This window comes from Oncorhynchus gorbuscha, linkage group LG10, assembly GCF_021184085.1.
Source record: "Oncorhynchus gorbuscha isolate QuinsamMale2020 ecotype Even-year linkage group LG10, OgorEven_v1.0, whole genome shotgun sequence".
NCBI lineage: Eukaryota > Metazoa > Chordata > Actinopteri > Salmoniformes > Salmonidae > Oncorhynchus > Oncorhynchus gorbuscha.
The window spans coordinates 12,092,878-12,110,954 of record NC_060182.1 but is presented as its reverse complement, the minus strand read 5'-3'; the positions used below and the strand labels follow the sequence as shown (position 1 = coordinate 12,110,954).

At 40.4% G+C, this 18,077-nt stretch overlaps 1 protein-coding gene across 2 annotated transcripts; it reads right to left on the bottom strand.

The window, feature by feature from the left end:
- Window positions 1–497: 497 nt before the first annotated feature.
- Window positions 498–16,629, bottom strand: ptpn18 (protein tyrosine phosphatase non-receptor type 18). Of its 2 annotated transcripts, XR_006840868.1 has the most exons (16): window positions 16,335–16,629; window positions 8,701–8,809; window positions 8,512–8,588; window positions 8,320–8,415; window positions 7,361–7,399; window positions 7,145–7,213; window positions 5,641–5,703; window positions 5,295–5,437; window positions 4,672–4,738; window positions 4,420–4,497; window positions 4,190–4,279; window positions 3,497–3,582; window positions 1,757–2,085; window positions 1,313–1,402; window positions 969–1,103; window positions 498–844 (listed from the first exon to the last, which is right to left on the bottom strand). XR_006840868.1 is itself a non-coding variant. In XM_046364907.1 (15 exons), the coding sequence occupies exons 1-15, from the start codon at window positions 16,416–16,418 to the stop codon at window positions 1,030–1,032; spliced, it is 1,494 nt and encodes a 497-aa protein (XP_046220863.1). In that variant the 5' UTR covers window positions 16,419–16,629; the 3' UTR covers window positions 498–1,029. The 2 variants fall into 2 exon arrangements, 1 of the variants encoding a protein (XP_046220863.1); XM_046364907.1 differs by having other exon boundaries at window positions 498–1,103.
- Between the last annotated feature and the right edge of the window lie 1,448 nt (window positions 16,630–18,077).

Here is an 18,077-nt window from a genome sequence, read left to right as displayed (position 1 = left end):
GTATCACAACCGGCCGTGATTGGGAGTCCCATAGGGCGGCGCACAATTGGTCCAGCGTCATTGGGGTAGGCCGTCATTGTAATTAAGAATTTGTTCTTAACTGACTTGCCTAGTTAAATAAAGGTAAACAAAAACATAGCTATAATGTTAGCTATTTAAGTGCATTGCTGACTTAATCTCCAGAGAGACTTCTCTCAGTTTTTTTGTTGTTGCTTTTGACAGACAGAGTATCAGCTTGGTATCTGGCAGATACACAGATGTTCATTTCAGAGTGTAAGAAGATTTCCGTGACTGAAACACAATATCAGCATAGCCACAGAAGTCAGAGGTCAATCTTCAAAGCTGGTATTTCCAGGACAGAATGTTCAGCAAAGTGTTTTCAAGTAAAGCACATTGTTTTTTATTGTGATCCACCAGACATGTGTTGTATCTACATGTATGCTGCATTGATTGTGGTAAGTAAGCAGACCTAATACAAAGATTTATTTCAAAGAACCTTGAAGAAATGTTTGTCTTTATTGTAAGTCCTTGTCACCAGAAATGAGTAGAGATTTTTTTTTAAATACCTGTTTCGTTAATATTGAAAAGCTCATTATCCCATGTTACTATAGTGCCCCCTGTTGGTTAGTGCCATCACACCATAACTTGAATTTGGTAAATACACTCTTAGAAAAAACAAGTTCCAAAAGGCTTCTTCGACTGTCCACATAGGAGAACCCTTTGAAGAATCATGTCTGGTTACAGGTGGAATCATTCAGGGTTCCTCTGTGGAAAGGGTTCTACCTGGAACCAAAAATGGTTCTTTAAAAGGCTTCTCCAATGGGGACAGCTGAAGATCCAAAACCTGTGTAGTATCCAAAAACAATACCTGTCTCAGAGTGGGACGATGTTTCATAATATATATATTTCCATCAGTAATATCAATCACAATAAATAAAGAAGTGGAACAACAGATCTGAAAAACATACCAACTCAAAAGGGGTTACAAAAGAAAGAGCCCATTCCCAGGCCTGGTATGTGGCTGCTGTATCATCTCTCCACATGACTCCACTCTGCCGGGGTATCCCGGGGTCCTTTAGGTTTCCTAATGCGACAGTTGAACCCTGAGGGACAGTTGAGAAATGTGTTTGGGATTAGTTGAAGGCACCTGCAAGTACAACTAACAGTTTTACATAGGCTTGTTTTGACATCCAGTCACAATTATCATGAGATTCTGAGGAAATGGATATTACATTGGGTAGCTATAATGGCACAGGATAGTAACAGTAAAAGGCATTGGATAACAGTATCACAAACACAAGCAGATATTCACCCATGCTACCAGGAGTACAGCTGTTGGTCAGGTCTTTGATGGGGTTTGAAACATATTCATAGTCATCTCCCATCGAGGAATGATGCTCAGCTAGAGAAAAGCAAACAGTAAGAATCAGTAAAACATTTTCCACATAAACAGCTCAATATGGCTGTCAAGGAATTGTTACTGGCAAGAAACTGAACGAAGATGGAAAACAAATATTGCTCCTTTGTGGTCAATGTAGGACTCAAATTACTTTTCACATTGATTTAATACTTAAAAGGACAGTGTATGCCGTCGTAAATAAACATTACACAATTTCCCCAGTTTCACAATATTGGACTGAGGTTACGAGATCTAGATTACAATGCTCTTCTAAAAGACTGGATATTCTTTGCAAGGCATAATGACTAAAACAAAATCAGAGCTGGCCTCAGATTGGTCTCCCTAAAATGCTCTCACCTGTGACCTGTTCATAGCCACTCTGTTCCTTCCCTAACGTGGCCTCAGCTAGCCTGTGATTGGCCGGTCTAGCTGTGTCATATATGGGTGAGGCCGCTGGAGGTGGATTGACTGGAGGACACCTGCTCTTGGGCTTGACTGTGCTGTAGAGAGCAGTGGCGGGGCATTTCAGGGTGCCCAGCTCTGCGTTGTCATAGTGATGGAGAGCGGCCGGAGGAGCTGAGGAAGAGGCTGGTGACGGAAGCTGTTTGGACTTGTTGACCACAGCATAGGTGTCATCCATCGTCTGCTGGCACAGTTGAGGCGCTCTGGGCTGCACACTAGAATTTCTAAAGAGGAGTAGACATCCACAATTCCATCAACAGTGAGAAGCAAAAAGTACAAATGTGGCCTTATTGTTTCTGCTCTACACACTAGATGGCCATAACTATTATACATATGACTGAAGTTTCATTATCTAGTCCGTTTTCTTTCTGGGGCTTCCACAGTGGATTTTTACCATTAGTATATCGGTATAGAAATTAAGATTGATTAAAAATGTCAATGTTACAATACTGATTTCCTACAGACTCTTTGACCATGTTTACAGAGATATAGATCGTTTGTGTTTAAGCCTGTGATACGAGCTGGCGGGGAAACAGTTGAACATATGGGAGGGAGGAAAGAGGATGTGAAAGTGATGTTTAACAGCCCTGTGTGTCACTTCCTCTACAGCATGATGAATGTTTAGTAGTACAGGAATGGTGACATCCTTCTGATTCATGAATCATGTTTCCCTAAAGTTCTGTCAAATATAACTAACAATAACTGGCTTAAAGTCCCTTTCACATCAAGATCTTCAACGTGAACGACAACACAGTATTTGAATATACAGTACATTTAGCAATATTAAAGGTGCACTACACAGATATTGCTCAGCCATTTCCTGGTTGCTAAAACTAGCCTAATTTCAGTTTCTGTGATAAAACAAGCAAGTATAGTGTCATTGAATCATTGTACTAAACCGCTTGAAATATATGGTTGCTGATAATGGGCCTCTGCACGCCTATGAAGATATTCCATAAAAAAATCTGCCGTTTCCAGCTACAATAGTAATTTACAACATTAACAATGTCTACACTGTATTTCTGATCAATTTGATGTGATTTTAATAGACAAGAAAATGTGATTTTCTTTCAAAACAAGGACATTTCAAAGTGACCCCAAACTTCTGAACGGTAGTGTATAATTGACCACAACAGTTACATACTGCAACTTTAATAGTGTTTGCTTGATTGTCAAGGCAGGTACATATCATATCTATTGTATTCTGTAATAGTTGACTTAATCAATCAAAATATGAATAAATGACTTGGTATCGATAAGCTTATGTACACTAAAACTAGACACCCAACAAACACAAAACCCTGTTGTACAGCCAACTGAAATAGATGACAATGGAATCACTTGTACAAAACAGGAAGCTCCCTAAATCTCTCTCTCTCTCTATCTGCCTCTCTCTCACTCTCTCTCATTCTCGCCCTCTCTCTCTCTCTCTATCTGCCTCTCTCTCACTCTCTCTCATTCTCGCCCTCTCTCTCTCTTTCTCGCTCTCGCAAACTGAAAGTCAACATCTCCACAACCTTACTGTGGTATACCAATATCTCAGGCTGCTTATTGAAGTCAGAAACTGTTGTTATTGTGTGTATGTTGATGCACATCACACATCAGACTGAACAAAGAAAGAATTCTCGCTCCTACCTTTTTTCAAGTGGCTGAGTGATGGCTGATGTTATCGGTGGAGAGGTCTTCACAGACTCAACATCATCATAGAGAGGTTGGTTGCTCTATAAACAACAACATAAGCTGTTAAGGACCAGAGAGGTATAGGACTGTGTCTCTAAAGCTCAGGCTCTGTATGAAAATGCGTGAACAATCATCTTCAATGTGCCAATATTTGCATAGAGAGGAAGCGTGATGGCTGGTTTCCTGCGTAACATTTTTTTTAATGTTCTTTTTACTCCACTCATCACATTGAAATGTCAGACGGAAGTATAATATGATCAGATTGAATGGATGACACAAGGAAAAGACCTTTGTTAGTTTCTATTCTTAATAACAGACAAACTGACATATTGTGTCAGCTTTGCCTTCTACCTCTGGCTGTCCAGGCCAACAATTCTGATCTTTTGCCCAATTATTGGCAAAAGATCTGATCTGACCGGGCAAAAGATCTGAATTGGGCTGCCTGTGTAAACGCTGCATCTGACCGCAAAACAGATAACAATAATACTCCATACCCTCTCATGTCTTATTGTTCTAGTAAAGCTTGCTTGAACCTGAATGCTAGTACGGCATGTGTTGAATACTGTGTTGTATTTTGCCTTTAGAAAGGCTGACATCTGTCGGTTGGAGATAGCAATTATAAAAACCTGATAATTGTTTCTGTCTTACCTTGGTGAGATTCTGGTAGTTGTTCTCAGGTGACCGTAAAGCCTTCTCAAACATATAAGCCACGGCAGAAAACACAAACTGATACTGCTCCTGGTTGGAAGGATAGAAAAAAGATGATTGAAGCCATCATTTCCACAGGAGAGAATTACAGTATTTATTGCATGATATATAACGCCCTGCAGAAAATAAACACAATTTCTCATATGTAATTCTGTCTGATAATAAAATACCTTTGTCTGAACAGCTGATGGCCTCTGTCTCCTTAGTTCCACTACAATCTTCATGATATTGAAATCTCCTTTGATTTGCTGGTGGAGAAATATGAGAATGCATTAGTCAAAACACTCATACCCACCAATATTTAAAAATATATATATATATTTTTACAAGTATTATTGTTTTTAGTTGCAGTCTACAAAGGTCTTGTAAAACCAATTCCCTAAATGATGCCATCAATGTAATGCAGTGAACATAAGTACTACCTTTGTGACAAGAAGATCATGAACATAATCCAGGGCACAAATCACCCCTGTTCTTCCACAACCAGCACTGGAAATACAAAACACAACCAAATACATGGTCTGCTCCATTCAGTCTCTGACAGCAGTACTCAAACATTACCAGAGAAGTTCCCAAGTCTGGATATGACACGGTAGACCCCATCAGGTCCTGAATATTTAACATATGCATGTCAGTTAAGAACAAATTCTTATATACAATGATGGCCTACCCAGGCCAAACCCAGACAATGCTGGGCCAATTGTGCACCGCTCTATGGGACTCCCAATAACGTCCAGTAGTAATACACCCCAGGATTGAACCAGGGTCTGTAGTGATGCCTCTGGCACTGAGATGCAGTTCCTTTTAACTCTGAGCCACTCAGGCACCCAGCTAAATGGCATTATTAAAACACATGGAGCTCAAGGAGTACATGTGGCCTTGTGATAAACAACATTGAATGATATGCATTGATGAATTTTAATGGGCTTATAGATCATAGTCTGTCTCTGTGTGTGACAATTTCCTCTCGGAGCACAACATGTCCACTGGGCAGACAGTAATCATAGGGGCTGTGCTGTATGTCATGTATAGGGGACAAACAGACCTGCAGTGGATGAGAACAGGGCTAGTGTTGTTTCCCTGGGCTTTGCGAGCCATATCCATCATTTCTAAAATACCACCAGCTGTGTATGGAATGTCATGATCAGGCCAAGCTGTGTATTGGAATTGAGAGATCGTCCGTGTTTCCTAGACAAACAGAAAACATGGTTTGCATATAACTTCACGGGCTCCCGCTCATTCAACTTCCTGGATACCAACAAATAATATCAGATTATCCAATGTGGATAATAACACTGACTTGTTTTTCTACGATATTGAATAATTATTTGACTAGTGCTGCTGATGGAAAACAACACAAAATAATACCCGTTTCACAGTTGGACACTTACATTATGAAATCTCACAGTCAGAGTCCTCATGACTACTTCCTCATTTGGGTTGGATTCTTCAAGCTGTAAAAACATGATAACATTTCAATTAAAAATATTCTGGTGTTTCCTGAAACAGGTGCCTGTGATTTTATGCAGACAACAACATGTGAGTCAATATGCATGTCTGGCAGACATATCAGTGTGGATGACGGATCACCACCTCAAGCTGAACTTCGGCAAGACGGAGCTGCTCTTCCTCCCGGGGAAGGACTGCCCGTTCCATGATCTCGCCATCACGGTTGACAACTCCATTGTGTCCTCCTCCCAGAGCGCTAAGAACCTTGGCGTGATCCTGGACAACAAACTGTCGTTCTCAACTAACATCAAGGCGGTGGCCCGTTCCTGTAGGTTCATGCTCTACAACATCCGCAGAGTACGACCCTGCCTCACACAGGAAGCGGCGCAGGTCCTAATCCAGGCACTTGTCATCTCCCGTCTGGATTACTGCAACTCGCTGTTGGCTGGGCTCCCTGCCTGTGCCATTAAACCCCTACAACTCATCCAGAACGCCGCAGCCCGTCTAGTGTTCAACCTTCCCAAGTTCTCTCACGTCACCCCGCTCCTCCGCTCTCTCCACTGGCTTCCAGTTGAAGCTCGCATCCGCTACAAGACCATGGTGCTTGCCTACGGAGCTGTGAGGGGAACGGCACCTCAGTACCTCCAGGCTCTGATCAGGCCCTACACCCAAATAAGGGCACTGCGTTCATCCACCTCTGGCCTGCTCGCCTCCCTACCACTGAGGAAGTACAGTTCCCGCTCAGCTCAGTCAAAACTGTTCGCTGCTCTGGCTCCCCAATGGTGGAACAAACTCCCTCACGACGCCAGGACAGCGGAGTCAATCACCACCTTCCGGAGACACCTGAAACCCCACCTCTTTAAGGAATACCTAGGATAGGATAAAGTAATCCTTCTCACCCCCCCCCCCCCTTAAAATATTTAGATGCACTATTGTAAAGTGGTTGTTCCACTGGATGTCATAAGGTGAATGCACCAATTTGTAAGTCGCTCTGGATAAGAGCGTCTGCTAAATGACTTAAATGTAAATGTAATATGCCATGAAATAACCAAACTGAGTAAACTTAGTACACAGGAACTGACACATCATCTGTGGAGGATGGTGAGTAAAAAGGGAAGTCTTCTTGAATATTCTCTGAAAACCCAGACTATAAAACAACCCCACTGGGCAAACACTGGTTGAATCATTTCAATATGTCACTTAACCAATGTGGAATATACGTTAAATTGACATCTGTGCCTCGTGGGACGGCACTCTGTGCATGCTGGAATATTGGTGACATTGTGGGAGGCAACCCATCTGTCTGGGACGACTCCTGAATAGTAATACAACTAAGAAGATAAATCTGGATCAACTGAAAGTTGTGTCAATGCTGCTACAACTTCTCTGTGGTCTGTGTACCTTCACAGTATACAATATAATGAAGATATATCGACAAAGACGTACATTTGAGACAATAAAGGGACCAAAGGGGGTTGTTTCCTTGACAGTTGTCCAATAGCGCTCACACTTTTTCTAAAAAAAAAGACAGTGAAAAAAACAACAACATTATGAGTCAAGTGGAGACCAGCACCAAAGTTGATCAATTATACAGTACAATAATATGTTCACACTTCCACTGTACCTTTTTTTTATTCAAAATGTGACTAAAAGGGCATTTACCTTTCCCATTTCAATTTCTCTGCAAGCCATGATTATAACCTAAAACAGGGATAGGAATAGAGGTAACATGATTATAACCTAAAACAGGGATAGGAATAGAGGTAACATTATTATAACCTAAAACAGGGATAGGAATAGAGGTAACATTATTATAACCTAAAACAGGGATAGGAATAGAGGTAACATGATTATAACCTAAAACAGGGATAGGAATAGAGGTAACATGATTATAACCTAAAACAGGGATAGGAATAGAGGTAACATGATTATAACCTAAAACAGGGATAGGAATAGAGGTAACATTATTATAACCTAAAACAGGGATAGGAATAGAGGTAACATTATTATAACCTAAAACAGGGATAGGAATAGAGGTAACATTATTATAACCTAAAACAGGGATAGGAATAGAGGTAACATTATTATAACCTAAAACAGGGATAGGAATAGAGGTAACATTATTATAACCTAAAACAGGGATAGGAATAGAGGTAACATTATTATAACCTAAAACAGGGATAGGAATAGAGGTAACATGATTATAACCTAAAACAGGGATAGGAATAGAGGTAACATTAGGGCGGCAGGGTAGCCTAGTGGTTAGAGTGTAGAGGTGGCAGGGTAGCCTAGTGGTTAGAGCGTAGAGATGGCAGGGTAGCCTAGTGGTTAGAGTGTAGAGGCGGCAGGGTAGCCTAGTGGTTAGAGCGTTGGAATAGTAACCGGAAGGTTGCAAGTTCAAATCCCTGAGCTGACAAGGTACAAATATGTCGTTCTGCCCCTGAACAGGCAGTTAACCCACTGTTCCTAGGCCGTCATTGAAAATAAGAATTTGTTCTTAATTGACTTGCCTAGTTAAATTAAATTACATTGAGACAATTTTCCCATTCTTCATCTGTGCAACAGAGCTACTGTAAAAGCTGTACTACATTTATAGGAAAGCTGAATACGATCTTCCTTACCTTTACATCATACTGCCAAATCATTTGCCAGAAGTCAACCAAAGTGTGCCTCAGAGGTCCTTGGGTCGCTATGTATTTTCTGGTCTCTGTTGCACCCTAGAGGACAGACGAGATATAGCAGAATAATCAGCATCAGACCGAGCTGAATAAAATGCAGTAGGACTTACTGAATGAGAGAGGACAATACCGTACTTTAATGAAGCTGGCGTTGATATAGTCCGAAGCATTGTCATTCGTCAGTAGAGTTAGGGGAACACGGGTCTGGTCATCTATATAAAAATATTAGTTTTTGTTCAGATAAGTTTAATATTAAGCAAGAATATAATTTTCAATTAGAGTAAAAACCACTAACGTTTTTTAAGTCTCCATCATTGTGCTTACATGGTAAAATGTCTTTGTAACGATTCTTCTTTACATTGTCCTTCAGTGCCCCGGCTTTCGTCGTGAGGCCAAGATCTTTCTTGATGATGGAAGTTCGATCACGGATATTCTACAAACACAAAGAGACATGGAAGCTGAGATGAGGTTGGGAGCAACTTTCATGATTGTGAAACTGTAATTAAAAGAGAGGTAGATTGAGAGCTGAAACCTTGAATGTAGGAAGTCTCAGGTAGGGTCCAACGAAACCAATCTTTACACATTAGTAACCACATACTGTACTAGCCATATTCCCTCAGCCCTTTTGTCACAAAAAAAATTCTAAAGTTTGTTAAATATGAATCATAAATAAATGACAAATATATCTTGATTAGATACTGTAAGTATTCAACCCCCTGAGTCAATACATGTTAGAATCACTTTTGGCAGCGATTCCAGCTGTGAGTCTTTCTGGGCCTCTAAGAGCTTTATACACCAGGATCTTACAATATTTTCAAATTACTCTTGTACATTTTTTTAAGCACTGTCAACTTGGTTGTTGATCATTGCTAGACAGCCATTTTCAAGTTTTGTCATAGATTTTCAAGACGATTTTAGTTACAACTGTAACTGATTTAGGCTTGTCCTAACAAAGGGGTTCAATACTTATTGACTCATGAGTTTTCAGCTTTTTAGTTTCAATTAATTTGTAAACATTTAGAAATGTAATCCATTTTAAATTCAGGCTTTAACACAACAAAATGTGTAAAAAAAAATCAAGGAGTGTGAATACTTTCCGAAGGCCCTGCATGTAATAACGTAACCGGTGTGAAATGGCTGGCTAGTTTTCTGTGTGCGCTAGTGGTAGTTCAATCGCTGACGTCACTAGCGCTGAGACCTTGAACTAGTTGATTCCCTTGCACTGCAGCTTTTATCGAGCGACAGGTAACGATGCTCCGTGGGAGGCAGTTGCTGTGTTCATAGGGTCCCTAGTTCAAGACCCGATTGGGGTGAAGATAGGGACTGAAGTAATACTGATACAATATCACAGCTTTCTTCATGCCATAATATAGACATAATTACATTATCACTATTTCTCACTTGGCACATCCTTAGTCTCTAACAAACTAACATGGTCCAAGCACACCAAGACAGTCGTGAAGAGGGCACAACAAAAATAATTTCCCCCTCAGGAGACTGAAAGGACTTGGCATGGGTCCTCAGATCTCAAAAGGTTCTACAGCTGCACCATCGAGAGAGTCCTGACGAGTTTCATCACTGCCTGGTACGGCAACTACTCGGCCTCTGACCTCAAGGCACTACAGAGGGTAGTGCGTACGGCCCAGTACATCACTGGGGCCAAGCTTCCTGCCATCCAGGACATCTACACCAGGGAAAGGTCCTAAAAATTGTCAAAGACTCCGTCACCCTAGTCATAGACTGTTCTCTCCTCTACAGCACGGCAAGCTGTACTGAAGCGCCAAGTCTAGGTCCAAGAGGCTTCTAAACAGCTTCAACCCCAAAGCCATAAGACTCATGAACATCTAATCAAATGGCCACCCAGACTATTTGCATTGCCCCCCCCTCTTTTACACTGCTGCTACTCTCTGTTATTGTCAATGCCAAGTCACTTTAATAACTCTACCTACATGTACATATTACCTCAACTAACCGGTGCCCCTCACATTGACTCCGGTACCGGTACCCCCTGTACCTAGCCTCGCTATTGTTATTTTCCTGCTGCTTTTTAATTATTAGTTACTTGTATTTATTTTTTTAATACTTGAAACTGCATTGTTGGTTAAGGGCTTGTAAGTAAGCATTTCACACTAAGGTCTACATTGTTGGTTAAGGGCTTGTAAGTAAGCATTTCACACTAAGGTCTACATTGTTGGTTAAGGGCTTGTAAGTAAGCATTTCACACTAAGGTCTACACTGTTGGTTAAGGGCTTGTAAGTAAGCATTTCACACTAAGGTCTACATTGTTGGTTAAGGGCTTGTAAGTAAGCATTTCACACTAAGGTCTACATTGTTGGTTAAGGGCTTGTAAGTAAGCATTTCACACTAAGGTCTACACTGTTGGTTAAGGGCTTGTAAGTAAGCATTTCACACTAAGGTCTACACTGTTGGTTAAGGGCTTGCTTGTAAGTAAGCATTTCACACTAAGGTCTACACTGTTGGTTAAGGGCTTGTAAGTAAGCATTTCACACTAAGGTCTACACTGTTGGTTAAGGGCTTGTAAGTAAGCATTTCACACTAAGGTCTACACTGTTGGTTAAGGGCTTGTAAGTTAGCATTTCACACTAAGGTCTTGGTTACACTTTCACACTAAGGTTGGTTAAGGGCTTGTAAGTAAGCATTTCACACTAAGGTCTACACGGTTGGTTAAGGGCTTGTAAGTAAGCATTTCACACTAAGGTCTACACGGTTGGTTAAGGGGTCTTGTAAGGGCTAAGCATTTCACACTAAGGTCTACACTGTTGGTTAAGGGCTTGTAAGTAAGCATTTCACACTAAGGTCTACACTGTTGGTTAAGGGCTTGTTAAGGGCTTGTAAGCATTTCACACTAAGGTCTACACTGTTGGTTAAGGGCTTGTAAGTAAGCATTTCACACTAAGGTCTACACTGTTGGTTAAGGGCTTGTAAGTAAGCATTTCACACTAAGGTCTACACTGTTGGTTAAGGGCTTGTAAGTAAGCATTTCACACTAAGGTCTACACTGTTGGTTAAGGGCTTGTAAGTAAGCATTTCACACTAAGGTCTACACTGTTGGTTAAGGGCTTGTAAGTAAGCATTTCACACTAAGGTCTACACTGTTGGTTAAGGGCTTGTAAGTAAGCATTTCACACTAAGGTCTACACTGTTGGTTAAGGGCTTGTAAGTAAGCATTTCACACTAAGGTCTACACTGGTTGGTTAAGGGCTTGTAAGTAAGCATTTCACACTAAGGTCTACACTGTTGGTTAAGGGCTTGTAAGTAAGCATTTCACACTAAGGTCTACACTGTTGGTTAAGGGCTTGCATTTCACACTAAGGTCTACACTGTTGGTTAAGGGCTTGTATTTTCACACTAAGGTCTACACTGTTGGTTAAGGGCTTGTAAGTAAGCATTTCACACTAAGGTCTACACTGTTGGTTAAGGGCTTGTAAGTAAGCATTTGGTTAAGGGCACACTAAGGTCTACACTGTTGGTTAAGGGCTTGTAAGCATTTCACACTAAGGTCTACACTGTTGGTTAAGGGCTTGTAAGTAAGCATTTCTAAGGTCTACACTAAGGTTAAGGGCTTGTAAGTATTTCACTGTTGGTTAAGGGCTTGTAAGTAAGCATTTCACACTAAGGTCTACACTGTTGGTTAAGGGCTTGTAAGTAAGCATTTCACACTAAGGTCTACACTGTTGGTTAAGGGCTTGTAAGTAAGCATTTCACACTAAGGTCTACACTGTTGGTTAAGGGCTTGTAAGTAAGCATTTCACACTAAGGTCTACACTGGTTGGTTAAGGGCTTGTAAGGGCTTGTAAGCATTTCACACTAAGGTCTACACTGTTGGTTAAGGGCTTGTAAAGCATTTCAACTAAGGTCATTTGGTTAAGGGCTTGTACACTAAGGTCTACACTGTTGGTTAAGGGCTTGTAAGTAAGCATTTCACACTAAGGTCTACACTGTTGGTTAAGGGCTTGTAAGTAATTTCACACTAAGGTCTATTTCACACTAAGGTCTACACTGTTGGTTAAGGGCTTGTAAGTAAGCATTTCACACTAAGGTCTACACTGTTGGTTAAGGGCTTGTAAGTAAGCATTTCACACTAAGGTCTACACTGTTGGTTAAGGGCTTGTAAGTAAGCATTTCACACTAAGGTCTACACTGTTGGTTAAGGGCTTGTAAGTAAGCATTTCACACTAAGGTCTACACTGTTGGTTAAGGGCTTGTAAGTAAGCATTTCACACTAAGGTCTACACTGTTGGTTAAGGGCTTGTAAAGCATTTCACACTAAGGTCTATTTCACACTAAGGTCTACACTGTTGGTTAAGGGCTTGTAAGTAAGCATTTCACACTAAGGTCTACACTGTTGGTTAAGGGCTTGTAAGTAAGCATTTCACACTAAGGTCTACACTGTTGGTTAAGGGCTTGTAAGTAAGCATTTCACACTAAGGTCTACACTGTTGGTTAAGGGCTTGTAAGTAAGCATTTCACACTAAGGTCTACACTGTTGGTTAAGGGCTTGTAAGTAAGCATTTCACACTAAGGTCTACACTGTTGGTTAAGGGCTTGTAAGTAAGCATTTCACACTAAGGTCTACACTGTTGGTTAAGGGCTTGTAAGGGGTCTACACTGTTGGTTAAGGGCTTGTAAGTAAGCATTTCACACTAAGGTCTACACTGTTGGTTAAGGGCTTGTAAGTAAGCATTTCACACTAAGGTCTACACTTGTAAGTTGGTTAAGGGCTTGTAAGTAAGCATTTCACACTAAGGTCTACACTGTTGGTTAAGGGCTTGTAAGTAAGCATTTCACACTAAGGTCTACACTGTTGGTTAAGGGCTTGTAAGTAAGCATTTCACACTAAGGTCTACACTGGTTGGTTAAGGGCTTGTAAGTAAGCATTTCACACTAAGGTCTACACTGTTGGTTAAGGGCTTGTTGGTTAAGGGCTTGTAAGCATTTCACACTAAGGTCTACACTGTTGGTTAAGGGCTTGTAAGTAAGCATTTCACACTAAGGTCTACACTGTTGGTTAAGGGCTTGTAAGTAAGCATTTCACACTAAGGTCTACACTGTTGGTTAAGGGCTTGTAAGTAAGCATTTCACACTAAGGTCTACACTGTTGGTTAAGGGCTTGTAAGTAAGCATTTCACACTAAGGTCTACACTGTTGGTTAAGGGCTTGTAAGTAAGCATTTCACACTAAGGTCTACACTGTTGGTTAAGGGCTTGTAAGTAAGCATTTCACACTAAGGTCTACACTGTTGGTTAAGGGCTTGTAAGTAAGCATTTCACACTAAGGTCTACACTGTTGGTTAAGGGCTTGTAAGTAAGCATTTCACACTAAGGTCTACACTGTTGGTTAAGGGCTTGTAAGTAAGCATTTCACACTAAGGTCTACACTGTTGGTTAAGGGCTTGTAAGTAAGCATTTCACACTAAGGTCTACACTGTTGGTTAAGGGCTTGTAAGTAAGCATTTCACACTAAGGTCTACACTGTTGGTTAAGGGCTTGTAAGTAAGCATTTCACACTAAGGTCTACACTGTTGGTTAAGGGCTTGTAAGTAAGCATTTCACACTAAGGTCTACACTGTTGGTTAAGGGCTTGTAAGTAAGCATTTCACACTAAGGTCTACACTGTTGGTTAAGGGCTTGTAAGTAAGCATTTCACACTAAGGTCTACACTGTTGGTTAAGGGCTTGTAAGTAAGCATTTCACACTAAGGTCTACACTGTTGGTTAAGGGCTTGTAAGTCATTTCACACTAAGGTCTACACTGTTGGTTAAGGGCTTGTAAGTAAGCATTTCACACTAAGGTCTACACTGTTGGTTAAGGGCTTGTAAGTAAGCATTTCACACTAAGGTCTACACTGTTGGTTAAGGGCTTGTAAGTAAGCATTTCACACTAAGGTCTACACTGTTGGTTAAGGGCTTGTAAGTAAGCATTTCACACTAAGGTCTACACTGTTGGTTAAGGGCTTGTAAGTAAGCATTTCACACTAAGGTCTACACTGTTGGTTAAGGGCTTGTAAGTAAGCATTTCACACTAAGGTCTACACTGTTGGTTAAGGGCTTGTAAGTAAGCATTTCACACTAAGGTCTACACTGTTGGTTAAGGGCTTGTAAGTAAGCATTTCACACTAAGGTCTACACTGTTGGTTAAGGGCTTGTAGGGCTTGTTGGTTAAGGGCTTGTAAGCATTTCACACTAAGGTCTACACTGTTGGTTAAGGGCTTGTAAGTAAGCATTTCACACTAAGGTCTACACTGTTGGTTAAGGGCTTGTAAGTAAGCATTTCACTAAGGTCTACACTGTTGGTTAAGGGCTTGTAAGTAAGCATTTCACACTAAGGTCTACACTGTTGGTTAAGGGCTTGTAAGTAAGCATTTCACACTAAGGTCTACACTGTTGGTTAAGGGCTTGTAAGTAAGCATTTCACACTAAGGTCTACACTGTTGGTTAAGGGCTTGTAAGTAAGCATTTCACACTAAGGTCTACACTGTTGGTTAAGGGCTTGTAAGTAAGCATTTCACACTAAGGTCTACACTGTTGGTTAAGGGCTTGTAAGTAAGCATTTCACACTAAGGTCTACACTGTTGGTTAAGGGCTTGTAAGTAAGCATTTCACACTAAGGTCTACACTGTTGGTTAAGGGCTTGTAAGTAAGCATTTCACTGTGAGGTTGTTGTATTCAGCGCAAGTGACACATACAATTTGATTTGATTTGAATGAGGCTGGTCAGAGAATAGTTCACATATGTACTACTATTTCGATCATTACTGTCATTAATTCAAGGTACAAACAGTCAACAGAATCATGTTTATTGAAACCAATCTGAGGCTGGCATGTAAAAGCAGTGGCACCCCTCACAATGGAACATTGTCAATAAAGAATCGTCCGCAACAGTCTACTAGCTGCAACAAGGAAATGTTTCCCATAGTGGCCTCAGTGTTAATAAATAACTTAGTTTTGACCTTTGGAAGCTAAATTAGGAAAAAAAGAACTAGCCTACCTACTGTATCTTAACACTTACAGAGGTTTACATGTAAGAAGAGCAATAGCCTACAGTAGTTTAACAAAATATACTTCTGCAAATGTTGCTATTCAGTTCAGTGTAATGTCAAAACATAACTAAATAACCAAGGTTCACTTCTGTATGTTCCTTAAAGAGAGATGCCACTGATTTGAAAGAAGGTTTTTGTCAACTGCATTCAAGTTACAACATGCATTGTATTATACAATACAGAAAGCAAGTTACAACATGCATTGAATTATACTATACAGAAAACAAGTTACACCATGCATTGAATTATACTATACAGAAAACAAGTAGCCAACATGCATTGAATTATACTATACAGAAAGCAAGTTACAACATGCATTGTATTATACTATACAGAAAACAAGTAGCCAACATGCATTGAATTATACTATACAGAAAACAAGTAGCCAACATGCATTGAATTATACTATACAGAAAACAAGTTACACCATGCATTGTATTATACTATACAGAAAACAAGTAGCCAACATGCATTGTATTATACTATACAGAAAACAAGTAGCCAACATGATTTGCAGATATAACATTCAAACAAACAATTCAGTAGCCTAGTTTTACTTTGTTTAATCATCATACCTCTCAGGTTTACTACCCTTATCTACAACTGGACCAGTGTATGATGTGCAGCCTGTGATGTTGTACATCATGCACAGCGTACACACAATCTTTAGCCATTATTCAACCAGTTATTTGCAATCAATAGATTAATGCAACTGCAATGTGAAAGTCCCACGAAGTGCTTTGCACATGCCTTAAATCCTACTTTTTTTTTCATCTGAAAATATCACCTGGTCTTATTGTCTTTCTATGGGAATGAATTATAACCCGAGAATATACTATGTGCATGTGACCAATAACAGTTGATTTGATTTGATATACAGGTATGGGGATTCTTACTTACACTATACTCCGATGAGATGATGCCCTCTGCTCTGCTGTCATCTGTCAAGGACATCTGCCCTACGAACCTCGATAGATGCTCCATCCGTGCTGCGGCTAGGGATGTCAATTTAACTTTTGAAATGGCAGGCAGTGGGCGGCCACTATATCAATACAACAATTCTAAACAAACGCAGAGCGCCTTGCCGCACCAATCTCTGGTGCGATGATTAGCCTAGGTTCCGCGTGTATCTCTTGGAACGTTCCTTGTGTCATTGTCACTGTGAGGCAAGTCATGTACATTTCCGCATTGAAAGCTACTGGCTTATTTATTGGCGTCAAAACAGGGGAGGAACTTTCACATAAACTCCAATACACTACTATTACAACAGATGGAAAAATGTATAGCAGATTTATTCTTTGCCAACAAGAATATTCAAAGCATCTTCAAAAGGCATTCAACGCATTTTCAAAAGCTCTATTATTTTACGTTAGTTGTAAAGTTAAATAATGTGTTATTATAAAGTTATCAAGCAGGCTATCAATGCATGAATCACATTTAGACTGAAAAGTAGTCCTAAAACTTGCAGCCTGATAATATTCTCAGGGATATTAATTAGCCTGACACTTTCTTAAAAAGATATCCTATGTGGTTATTTACAATGTCCATAGATTAGTAAACACGTCAGAGATGAGGATAAGCCTATTGTTGTTGTATTCCAAGGTGTGCTCGGCTAGTATTCTGAGCAGATGCAAACCAACGTGCAGACAATTCCCCGCCAGGAAACTTCAGTGATTTGACTATGTCTGTATTATATGGGTGTTTATTCTACTGCTATAGCCTACACTTCGTATTGGAGAAGGGCGGCATATCGATGCATGGTTTATTGAAACTGTAACCGTTCCATCAGAACATGCCTCATCAACAACACGTGATTTATTTTTTTCAGATGCAATGTTAAAAATAAAATGGCTAGCCTATCTGTCTCCAAATTCACACAGCCACCAGTTAGGCATACACTCAAAACAGAGACCGTAAAAAGGATTGTCAACTCAACTGTGACACTGAAATGTTGGTTCAAACACAATCGCTGTGCAACACTTCCCCTCTGCCTCTGGAAAACGCACCGCCATAGTAAATAATAGGTGGATGTGCTTTCTCGTCATACTTGTGCGGTGATACTGGTGGTTTGTTGCCAACTGCAACATTTGAGCTAAGCATAACCCAGCTACGGACAGACATGACGTTACTTAGCAGCATGGGATAATTGGTTCGAATCCAGGCTGATATCACACCTGCCCGTGATTTGGAGTCCCATAGGGCTGCGCACAATTGTAAATAAGAATTAGTTCTTAACTGACTTGCCTGGTCACATTTTTAAAAAAAGCTACAGTTGGCAACAACTATTATCCACTAGCCACAACCATACAAACAATCAGTCTCAACAAATCATCAGTATCATAACACCTACAACCAATCACAGCGAACAAGCAATTACTTCAAATGGACTAATAAGCTCACAGTTTACAATCACGTGGTAATTCAGCAATAAATCTGGAGGAGGTGTGATAGATGGCTAATATACCACGGCTAAGGGCTGTCCTTATGCAATGCAGAGTGCCTGGATACGGCCTTTAGCCGTGGTATATTGGCCATATATCACAAACCTCTGAGGAGCCTTATTGCTATTATAAACAGGTCACCAACTTAATTATAGCAGTAAAACTAAATGTTTTGTCATACCCTGTTATACGGTCTGATAAG

Coding starts and splice junctions, on each gene's coding strand:
- ptpn18 (XM_046364907.1), bottom strand. CDS start 16,418: ATGGAGCATCTATCGAGGTTCGTAGGGCAGATGTCCTTGACAGATGAC. Junction 8,810..16,334: donor TCATCTCATCGGAGTATAGT/GTAAGTAAGAAT, acceptor TTGTGTTTGTAG/AATATCCGTGATCGAACTTC. Junction 3,583..4,189: donor ACTACCAGAATCTCACCAAG/GTAAGACAGAAA, acceptor TGTTGTTTATAG/AGCAACCAACCTCTCTATGA.